Raw genomic sequence first — 12,737 nt, 5'->3', positions numbered from 1 at the left:
CTACAGTTCTTCATCCCATTCCCTCTTCCCTTTGGCTCCGAAAAGGTGATCATCCCCCCTAGGGACTCAAGTCTCTTCTTGTGGTTGCATTTTGTCTGGCTTAAGTTTGTGTAAGTCTTTTGAATTCTAAGTGCTCCAAAGTATCTCACTCTCTGAATATTGCCCAGGTTTGGGTTTCTTCATTACTTACAGTCTACTGCAGAAACAACAACAACAACAACAAAAAAACCCAAAACACTTCTGTGATAAGGACTGAATGATGCATTGATTTATACTGTTGATTATGTTATTAGGACTCATTTTAATGTTATGTTCATTTAGTAGAATAACAGCAATATATTCTCCCCTTGGCCCGTGAACTATTTATATTTAGTTTCTGGTTCTTGGTCTCATTAGCAGTATCAGGTATGAGTTCCACTTCATTTTTTAATATTAAACATTTTTTTGACTTTTATACATCAGGACTCATTTTGCACTATACCCACCTCTCCCTTCAACCTTCCAGCTGCTCTTGTTTCTCCTCCCACCACAATATTGGCTATTTTTAAAGAGATAATATTAAGGATTAAAAATATATGAACAAAAATGACCACCAAAATAAAGTATTTTCACAGTCACTATTCCTGAGAGAAGGGAGAGAGTTTCGTATGCCCAATGTCACTCCATTGAAGAAAACAAAGTTTCCATTTTCCAGTAGGTATCAACTGCAGTATAGCTTACTGGCTAGTGTAGGACTTTTCTTTCTCTGTCCTGGAACTTTGTTTAGCTTGGGTTTGTGCTCTCTCTTTTTACTTTAGTTCCACCAGGCTACTGCACTAAAGTTAGGAAATAAACCTCGTTGGTCTGGACAGCTCTTACACGTTATGACTTGGGAAGGAAATGCTGAAATTCTCTGACCTTCAGACTCTCTTACTTGATCTCTGCTGAGGTCTCCTTAGTTACTGCATATGAGAATTTGTTGCTATAAGCCAAAAAATGTTCAAAGTACCATGTACTGGCCACATTCTTCCCAGAATTCTGAATTGCTTACTCTACAGAGTAATATGAGAGCAAATTATGTGATGGTATGTGACACAGATTTCCCACCTTTTCTTGACCTGTGTCTATGTGTACCGAGATATTTTCCTGAGCTGGTGAACCATTAATTTTTTTTGGTGTTGTATAGGGGGAGTATGATCAAAGGATGTTTCTCTACTGGGAAATATTTTGTTCAACCCTTGGCTTATTTATTTACTTGATGATACACATATGAGTGATTTAGTTTTTTTTTTATTGTGATGAATTCTGCTGAGGACATGTATTTACAAGATTTTGGGTACTTTTTTGGTAATTCTTTTGGGGGTTCACCTAGGAGTGGAATTAGTGAGTCATAACTTAAGTTCCTTTAACATTTGAAGAAATTATTAAAGATCTGTTGAAGTGGCTCTCTTATATCATTCCAAGTCGCTTCATTTTTCATTTTGAGAATTGCTTACATGTTTGTACTGTATTTTATTAAACACACTTCCCTTTCCCTCCTCTCCAACTCCTCTGCTATTTCCCTACTACTTTTCCTTCCCAACTTTATGCTTTCTCACTTTTTAAAAACCCCATTGAGTCCACTTGATGTTTCTGGTATGTGCACAGCCTCTCAGGTTCTGTATCCCTGAGGAAAACTAATTGTCCCTTTTCTGAAAGCCATAAGCTGTCAGTAGCTCCTGAGCTTTCTTATGCTTCATGAGCTCCTCCCTACACCATGCTGATATTTTGTCTGATATGATCTTGTAAAGGTCATTATGGAGTTAAGCTACTATGCGCTCATATGTACTGTAGTCTTTCCATGTCTGTCAAATACCACCTTTTTGTAGATATCCAGGACCTGTTTATTAAAAATCCCTCTGTCCCCTCTTTATAGTGACCATTGGAGGGAGGATATATGAAAAAGCTGCCCCATTTAGAGAAGGTTATTTCTTCAAGAGTATTCCTTTTTGTTATCAAGTCTTAAAACTATCCTTATGTGGCTGTCATATTTTGGCAAAATATGCTGCTAGATTCTTAAAAGATGATAGGGTTGATGCGGGAAAATGACTGTACTCAAGTACTCTTGAGTAGAGATCTGGAAGCCTACAGGAGAGAAGAGGTATATGTTTTTATTTGAAAACTTTTATGATTAAGGGGATATTTATTCAATTAATTTTTTGTTTTGCTGTTATTTCTTTTCTACAACCTTGACATTTTCTATTAGGTTATTATTATGTTATGTACATAGGCTTTTATAATCATATCTTAAAAATACAAGTAACAGTTCTTGCTGTTGAGGATATGAAGCAAGACAAACACTTCTTCATTGCTGGTAAGAGTGCAAACTTGTATACCCACTATGGAAATAAACATGGGGGTTCCTCAGAAATTTAGGAATTGGTCAACCTCAACACATAGGTATATAACTGTTGGAAATATACCCAAAAGACACTCAATCCTGTCACAAGGATACTTGCTCAACTATGTTAGTAGCAGTTTTATTCATAATAGCCAGGAATTAGAAGCAACCTAGAAATTCTTCAACCAAAGAATGGATGAAGAACATGTGGTATATTTACACAGTAGAGTATTACTCAGCCATTAGAAAAAACTGACATCATTTGAAATGGACATTTGCTGGCAAATGGATGGAACTAGAAAAAAAATTAACCCAGACTCAGTAAGGTATCCCAGACAAACATGATGCATACTCACATATAAACTGATAATAAAATAATGGATAATCACACTACAATCCACGGACCCAGAGAGGCTTAGTAATAAGGATGGCTCTAGGAATGATGAATGGGTCTCCCTGGGATGAAGAAATAGAATAGCTACTGTGGATGGACTGGGAGTGGCTTGGCATGGGAATAGAAAGGACTAACAGAAAGAGGGAGCTATTGAGGGAGAGAGTATGGGGAAAGACTGGAACAGGTGGGCCTTTAGGGGGTAATATGGAAAGCTAATGAAGTGAAAGTTATGAAGGTGACCCTAGTGAGGAGTCCTAGTAAAGGAAGATATAGAGCCTAAGCCAGTCATCTTCTGTAACCAGGCTAGGCTTTCAGTGGTGGGATTGAAAGACCAACACAACCACAAATCCTTCAACCCACAACATGTCCCATCTACAAGATACGTTGGGGCAAGGGTGGTTCAGAGCTTGTGGGAATGGTCTATTAGTGACTGGTCTAACTTGAGGCCCAAGGCACTAGAGGGAGAGCATGCAGACACTACCTGGAAAGCTGAATGGTTCAGAGACCCATGATAGAACCAAATGATTGACAAAAAATGTCAATAAAATGATCCCCAATGATATTTTATTATACTTATAGAATGATGCCTAACCTAATCTTCATCACAAGAGACTTCTTCCAGTAGATGATGGGAACAATTACAGAGACCTATAGCCAGAAAAACCCACAGAAGAGCAGGAGGAAGGAATAAAGGTGTCAGAGATGTCAAGAACACAGTGAGAACATAGTCCATAGAATCATCTAAGCAGGACTCAGAGTATCACAGAGACTGAAGCAGCAATCATGGAGCCTGAATGGATCTGTGCTATGTCTAAACACATGCTGTGGCTGTTTAGCTTGGGGATTTTGTGAGACTCCTAACAGTGGGAGTGGGGATATCCCTGACTATTTTGCCTGGTGGGAAACTTTTCCTCCTACTGGGTTGCCTTGACCAGCCCTGATATGAGGATTTGTGCTTAGTTTTATTGCATCTTGTTATGCCACGATTTGGTTGATATCACTGGGTGGCCTTTCCTGCTCTTTTCTGAAGGGAAATGGAGGAGTAGTATCTCTGGGCAAGAAGGGAGGGAGATATTGAACTGGGAAGATGGGAGGAAGGGAAGGAAGGGGAGACTGCAGTCAGGATGTATTGTTGGACAAAAGAATAAATGAAAGAAAAATAGTCTGTTTCCTAGGATCATTGGAAACTTCATTCCTTCTGACTAGTTTTCATAGTGCCAGAAGTTATTCAGGCTACTGAGAGAGAATAGAAAATATGGGTCTAATCAAGCACTAAACTTTAAATGATTCAATACTGACTTGTCAAGCAAGATCAGCATACTAGTACAAGAATGGTTTCACTATCATGGGCTAACCAACTATTTTCCATTTGGAATTACAGTCTGCTTTACATTAGGGAACACAGATAATTTTCTGAGAATGTTGTTGAAATGCCAGATGAGAATAGTATATCTAAAAATTACAGAAAGCATAAATGTTTAAGTTCTTATGCTTATCAGGATCAGTAGATACTATAACTAAAATAGAGACAATCAAATATACATGAGTGTTATTTAGTGTTATCTATGTGCCAAAATGTTCTTATATCTCCAGAGCAGTATGCATAGCAGAATTGTTCACAAATCATACCATTGGAAAAATAGAATGTGAATCATGACATGTAAATCATTAAAACAATTTGAACCTTCTGGCATTTTATTTAGCATTGTTCAGTAACACTTAACATTGTTCATTGTTGGAAAAATATTTTTTGTACCCTTCAATTATAGAAAAATTCAAATGTTTGTTACCAAAAATTTTAATAGATGTTTCTAAGTCTTCAAGTATTAAGTTATGTGGGATAATAATAAATGCACTTGGTTGAAATCCCTGGGAGGCCTTTTCTTTTCTGAGGGGAGGTGAAGAGGCAATGGGTTTGGGGAAGAGGAGAGATGTAGGGAGAAACTACAGGGATGGGAGGGAGGGGAAACTGAGGTCAGGATTTTGTCATAAAAACACATTATCATCTTAGACAGCTAGCAATCATAAATATATTTTGTTTATTCTAGCATATTATCGTATTTTTCTATATTAAAAGAATAAAAGATATATATTATTTTTGACTTAATATTTGTATCTTGAGAAATAAGAGATGTATTATATATTATTACCATGTACACTATTTAAGTATATGATAATGTGAAAATATTTTAAGTATCAGAGAACATATTTACATTTTTATTCACAAATAAATGTTATCACTGTATAAAACGACTGATCTTTCAGTTTTGTAGGATTCTTAAAATAACTATAACAAGTATTTTATAATGAAAAATTAGCAAAAAAGTTCATGGCCACTGTCTCTGAAAGATTATAGCTCATGATTTTATTGAAAGAATAAACAGTAATTTAAAAAAAATAATTCTTAACATTCAGATAATTGAGAAAATCAGAATTAGGTTTCTTTATAAAAATATGTCATTGTCATTAAGACAATAAAATCTATCATACATAAGGTTCACTGCTATTAGTGTATAGTTTATAACTTGTTTTATACTTAAAAAATTTTATACTGCTCTCTTAGGTTTTGGGGAATCTGGAATAAGGTTAAAAATAATTCTTTTGCCTTTTTAAAAAAGAATATATTTTTGAAGTTATTAGAGCAATTTAACAAAAGTCAGAAATAATTTAGAACATTCTATATGACTAAAGTGTTCAATCTTCAAATTTTTATTAAGCATTTTACATATGCAAAGATTGTAACCAATTGTATATACAAACTTAATTCCCAAATTATAAAGCCTGTACTAATTTCAGTGAATTGTCAATTTGGAATACTTACAGTGACTTTTCTTGGCCTTAAGTATTTCCCTTATAATTCAAAAAATGGTTTTTTAACTTCGTTACAGCATTTTTCATCTCTTTATTTCTTAGTGTATAAATGGCTGGATTTAGGAGAGGTGCAAAAACAGTATAAAACACAGCAAGAAATTTATCTAACCAGGTGATACTGAGGGGCCACACATAGATGAAGATGCAGGGCACAAAAAAGATCATCACTACTGTGATGTGAGCAGTGCATGTGGACAAAGCCTTAGATGCCCCAGCTTTAGAGCTCTGACGAACAGTGAGAAGGATATATGTGTAAGATATGAGCAACAGAATAAAGCAGGTTACAACCACAAACCCACAGTCAACATTCATGTAAATATCCAAAATATGGGAATCCATGCAAGCTAGCTTGATTATAAGTGGTATGTCACAGAAGAAACTGTCAATTACCATATGACCACAGAGAGGCAGTTTCACAACTGCCAAAAGCTGACTCATGGCATGCACAAAGGCAATTGCCCAGGAAGTTAACACCAACCCAGTACATCTTTTCAGGCTCATAATAGTGAAATAATGAAGTGGTTTGCAGATGGCCACATAACGGTCATAAGCCATTACCACCAACAGCAACATCTCTACTGCACCAACACAATGGTCAAAGAAGACCTGGGACATACAGCCTACAAAGGAGATGATCTTTGGTTCTTTGAGAAAATCTGTGATCATCTTAGGAGTGGTGGCTGAGGAAAGCCACATATCAACAAAGGACAGGTTGGCCAAAAAGAAGTACATGGGGGAATGTAGATTCTTGTCAGTGATGATTAAGAACATAACAATAGTATTTCCAGATAGAATGAGCATATACACCATCAAAAATATTATGAAGAGTAAGACCTGAAGATTCTGTGAGCGGGCAAGTCCCAAAAGCACAAATTCTGATACCAAGGACTGATTACTTCCATCCATTTTATTTAGTGTGTCTTTAGAAATAACCTGCAGACAAAGAAAAATTAATTAGATAGATATTGACTATAGACAAAGAATTGTCCATCAATTAGATGGACAATGATTTCACTAGACAAATCTGACATTCACATTGAAAGTTAACATCTACACCTGAAATAGGAAAACATAAATTGAAAGTGTCACCTTTCAGAAACATCACTTCCCACAGTGAAAGCTAATGTGCCAAGTGCAACTCCCCAAGAAGAGAAACATTAAGTGTGACTCTCATATACATGCTCTATCATGAAGTTCTTACAGGGATGAAGTGAGGAAACAAAACAACAATTTGAAAGCCAAAAAAATTGTGTGGTTTCATGTGGAATGGTGTTTCTACTCATTAGTGTAGTAAAAACTGGACTGAATGTGTCACCAAAATCATAATACTTTATCATAGAAGTGGAGTTTATACCTGTTAGGAATTCCCTTGAATTTCAGTACAAAAGTTTTAATGAGATGACCTTTTTCCAGCATGTATGAGGATTCATTTGATCACTAGTAGGGTGATTTCTGTATCATCATTAAATTAAAATATTTGATTAAGATTTGGGAAAACCTCGGTGGAGGGAAGCTGTACAGAATGCCATGTAAGATATACATGGTTTGAAACTGAGATATGAAAACTAGAATCACAATTTTTTTCATAAACAAAGTTTATCATAGAGTTTTTTTTTTTTCTAGCTAAACTGATTATTGGCCTACCATTTCTCATTCATGGAAAAGTAGTAACCAAAGGACCAGGTAATTCATATTTAAACCGAAGTCTGAAAGTTATATTTGGCTCAGTGTTAGCAGTAGAAAAAAAATCTTGAATTTAATCAACTAATCTTGACAACTCTTAGATTTTGAACTACTATAGTTTCCTGACATGGAAAATGTGCCATCTATTGACAATGTGCTTTCTCATTTTGTCACATACCTACTGATCATCTGTATTGTTTGAAAGAAGAAAACAAGTTACATAAATATGTAAGCAAAGGGTTCCTTTGATTGTCAACCTTGAAAAAATGTAAAACTGAACCTTCGGTGAACAGCAATTATTCATGTCAAACTATGGGCGGAATCCTTTTACTGATCTGTAATGCAAAACACTCACTTTGAATGATGGGAAATCATTGCCCATTTTCTTCCACATTTAGTAATTCTCTTGGTGATTTTCAATTTTAGTTTTTAATCTTTTATTTTTTAAAGTCTCAAGATTGAGAGAATGGAGCAGGTGAACCATGAAAAATCTCACATTATCACCAGAGTGATATATACCTTCCCATTTTTAAAGAGGATCTAAAGGGAAGAGTTACGATGAAATAAAAGAAGTTCTAGAGACACTATGTAGCACATCCATTTGGTATAGAAGGATGATAGTAGTTAAGACTCATATATTACAAATAAAGATATATTTCTTCTAGAGATTACCAGACTCTCTAAGGAAACTAGACTGATATTAGACCAAATTGGTCTGTGTTCTATGACAATTTTGATATACTGAATTCTGGCTCCAAACTTCCATTTCTTGTAATCCTAAAACTTTGCTTTGCTTTTAAAAATCCAATTAAATATCATCTAGAATAATTTATAGGAATTGTAATATTACTAATTAAAATTAACCCATGTTTAGCATAATTACCAGACTAATCATAATTTTAAATAAGTCAGGTCTTATTGATTTTTCATAAGCTGTTGATATATATTCTTTGTTCTAAAAGTATTTTTTTCCATTTCTTTACCTACAAAATTAAGACAATTTAATACTGTGTTATAAAGGTGTAAAAGAAAACACATAAAAACAAGTCAGCAAACTTTTATAGTATTTAGAGTCAAATGATACATAGGAATCATCTTTTTATGAATATTTTCATGCATATTTTACAATATTGTTTGTACTGTCTTAAGCTGAGATATAAAAACTAGAATCACAATTTTTTTCATAAACAAAGTTTATAATAGAGTTTTTAAAGCTGAACACTATGTTTAAGAAAAGTGTGTGAACATATAATCATCTTTCTTTAAAATATTTTATACTTGCAGTTCCTCTGACTTGACATATACCTATTCAGTAACAATGGGGTATGTAGATGGAAAGGGCTTATTAGCCACAGTGACTGTTTTCTGGAGGCCTAACAATCATTTCATGTTTCTTCTTTCTTTGCTCAGGAGTGTTATAAGTATTTTAAAGGGTCTAGACTAAATAGACTTTTCTAATACTGTATATGTAATTTTTTTATCTTGATGTCAAGTCTCATACAAAATAGTAACTTTGTCTTTTAGATGAACAAAATTAAAAAAATCAAAGAATGAAAAGTCATCAAAAGGTACTTTTATAAATATATACATCAAGTACTTATTTTTTCTCTAATTAAGGATTTTTTTTACTTGTAGAGTGTTTTGTATAAAAGTTCTAAACTCTGTAATAGTGCCAATATTTATACTTTTGTACCATTTGTAGATATAGTTAGAGTTATTCCCTTTAGTTGACCCTTAATGGTAGAGTCTCATGACAAAACAATGGTATTGTAGTTGCTTATGTATCTTGTTTATTGGCAGATTGTTTTATTATGTATTCTGAAATGAACAAGTATTATGCCTCTTCTCACTTTATTTGCTTTTACATTTACTCCTATTTCTGAGCTGAAAATTATCCTATCTACAGTGTTCTCTGATTCATCAATACTGAAACTGATTAAGAGACAGAAAATTATTGTGCTGTGTTAGCTTATTACTGCTTATACTGATCATCAGTTAAGAAATGGTGATCTGATGCAGACACAGAGCGTGTGCTTCTTGGTCATGTTTGTACTGATATCAATTCATAGAAATTTCTGCTTGGGTTAGTAAAAGTAGAAAAAATTCATTAATTATTTGCTAAAAATGACAGAAGAAAAAGAACCATTGCTTAAGTTCACATAGAATGGGAATTAATAAAGGAGATATACAGATATAATTCAAGAATGATTTTAGAGAAGAATGTTGGAGAAATGATATGACTTACCAAACTTGTGTTTTTTCCAAGATCATATTTTCTTCCATCTGATGTGTGTTCGTGAAGACATCCACATCATTCCGAGACAGTCTCCTGAAAACACACCCCCTAAGCCTGACATATATTCACTGCCTGAAATTGTCCCATGGGTTAATTCACTTGATTTTTTGTTTTGAACAGAATGAGAACACTAAATGTAATTATCTTGAACATATCTTCAGAATTTCTCTGTTAAAAATGATACCATCTGCTACATATATGTAAAATTAGAGAGATATTTTTATTAATCACCTCAGAATAGGCGACATAATCTATTTCTCAAAGTTATTCACCTGATCAATAATGACCAAGGAGAATTTTTCTGCTATCCTAATATTACTTCATTTATATCATCAAAGTGAATAAAATTGTTTTATAGTATAAGAGGCCATGTGATGCACAGTGTGAGATATGACCAGAAAAAAAGCCATGTTCTGATGCATATTCCCTAATGCATGGCAAGGATGAGTCAAATTGGAAGGAAATCTTAGTCACTTGGTTGAATATTTCAGTCTTATATGTGACTGTTAGTGATAGTATCAAGTATGAATCAGTTGTCAAATCATTAAAACATTATGTTGTTAAAATTTAAAATATTTTACTATTTATATATGCATACATATGAGTTATAGCATTATATATGGAAGGTAGGGAACAACTTTGTGAAATACATTCTTTCCTTCTACCTCAATAAGTATACTGGGATTGAATTCCACCTTCCAGAACTGCACAACATGCCTTCTTTTCCTATACTGGGATTGAACTCCATCTTCCAGAACTGCACAACATGTTCTTGTCCTATTAGCCATTTGGCCACAACCTGTCCCATCATATTTAAAGAAAAAAAATGACATAAATGTATAGTTCCAATATATTTGTTTTGATACTACATTTAAAACAACACTGCATTAATTCAAATAATATATAAATACAAATAATAATACAAAAATACAAAGCAATAAATAAGGAGTGAGTGATAGTTTAATGTATAACTTAAGAAATCAACCCAGAGGCAGGCAGATTTCTGAGTTCGAAGCCAGCCTGGTCTACAAAGTGAGTTCCAGGATAGCCAGAGCTATACAGAGAAACCCTGTTTCAAAAAACAAAAAAACAAAAAACAAAACAAAACCAAAAGACTAAATTAAAAAAGAAATCAAACAAATAGAAACAAAGAGAACAATACAAAGAATCAACAAAACCAAAAGCTGGTTCTTTGAGAGACAATAGGATAGAAAAACCCCTTGCTAAACTAACTGAAGGGTCCAGAGGCAGTATCAAAATTAACAAAATCAGAATTGAAAAGGGAGACATAACAACAGAAACAGAGGAAAGTAAAATAAATCATCAGATCCTACTATAAAAGTCTATACTCAACAAAACTGGAAAATCTAGATAAAATGGATGGTTTTCTAGACAAATACTACATACCAAAGTTACATCAAAAGCAGATAAACTATCTAAACAGGCCCATATTGCACAAGGAAATAGAAGTCATTAAAAACCTCCCAACCAAAAAAAGCCTACTGCTAGATGGATTTACTGTAGAATTCTACTAGACTTTCAAAGAAGACCTGATACCAATATTCCTCAAACTATTTCATAAAGTAGAAACAGAAGGAACATTATCTATCTCATTTTATGAAGCCACAATTATTCTAAACCATACAAGGACCCAATCAAGAAAGAGAGCTTCAGACCAATCTAGCGTATGAATATAGATGCAAAAATACTCAATAAAATTCTTGCAAACTGAATCCAAGTACACATAAAAATGATCATTCACCTTGATCAAGTAGGCTTCATCCCTGGGATAAAAGGTTGGTCCAATGTATGAAAATCCATCAATGTAATGTACTATATAAACAAACTCAAAGAAAAATATCACATGATCATCTTCTTAGATGAAGAAAAAGAATTTAACAAAATACTACACCCCTTCATGTTAAAACTATTGGAGAGATCAGGAATTCAAGGTCCATACCTAAACATAATAAAAGCAATTTATGGCAAACCAACAGCCAATATCAAATTAAATGGAGACATATTTGAAGCAATCCCACTAAAATCAGGGACAAAACAAAGATGCCCACTTTCCCTATAACTATTCACTATAGCACTCTAAGTGCTAGCTAGAACAATAAGACAACAGAAAGAATCAAGGAGGATACAAATTGACAAAGAAGAAATAAAGGCATCAGTATTAGCGGATGATAAGATAGTATACATAAGTGACCCCGAAGATTCTACCAGAGAACTTCTCTAACTGATAAATAACTTCAGAAATGTGACTAGGTCTAAAATTAACTCAAATAAATCAGTAGCCTTCCTTTATACAAATGATAAACAGGCTGAGGAAGAAATTAGGGTAACAACTCCCATCACAAGTAATATAAAATATATTGGGGTAGTTCTAACCAAATAAATGAAAGGACTGTATGACAATGATTTCAAGTTTCTCAAGAAAGACATTGAAGATCTTAGAAAATGGAGTGATTTTTCAATGCTCATGGATTTGCAGAATTGGTATAGTAAAAATCCCCATCCTATCAAAAGGAATCCACAGATTCAATGCAGTCCCCTTCAAAATCCCAGCACAATTCTTCAAAGACGTGAAAAGAGCAATTCTCAAATTCATCTGTAAAGATAATAAAACAAAACCAAACAACAACAAAAAAATCAGAATAGTCAAAACAATTCTTAACAATAAAAGAATGGCTGGGGGAATCACCATCCCTGACCGTAAGATTTACTACAGAGCAATAGTGATATAAACTGCATGCTATTGGTAAAGAGACAGATACATTGATCAATGAAATTGAATTGAAGACCCAGAAATCAAGCCACACACTTATGGGCACTTGATCTTTGACAAAGAAGCCAAATATTTACAATAGAAAAAAGAAAGCATCTTCAACACATGGTGCTGATGTAACTTGCTCAAAGCTCAAGTCCAAGTGTATCAAAGACCTCAACATAATACCAGATACACTGAATCTAATAGAAGAGAAAGTTGGAAAGAGCCTTGAATTCATTGGCACAGGAGAAATTTCTTAAACAGAACTCCAATGGCTCATGCTCTAAGATCAAGAATTGATAAATGTGACCTCATGAAACTAGAAAGCTTCTGTAAGGCAAAGGACATAGTCAATAAGACA

General features: G+C 33.9%; 1 protein-coding gene across 1 annotated transcript; it reads right to left on the bottom strand.

Moving 5' to 3' along the window:
• Window positions 1–5,591: 5,591 nt before the first annotated feature.
• Window positions 5,592–6,533, bottom strand: LOC110319144 (olfactory receptor 4K14-like). Its single transcript, XM_021194581.1, has one exon. The coding sequence runs from the start codon at window positions 6,528–6,530 to the stop codon at window positions 5,592–5,594; it is 939 nt and encodes a 312-aa protein (XP_021050240.1). The 5' UTR covers window positions 6,531–6,533.
• Window positions 6,534–12,737: the final 6,204 nt, after the last annotated feature.

Source organism: Mus pahari, chromosome 3, assembly GCF_900095145.1.
Source record: "Mus pahari chromosome 3, PAHARI_EIJ_v1.1, whole genome shotgun sequence".
Classification (NCBI taxonomy): domain Eukaryota; kingdom Metazoa; phylum Chordata; class Mammalia; order Rodentia; family Muridae; genus Mus; species Mus pahari.
This window is presented reverse-complemented; position numbering and strand designations above follow the sequence as displayed.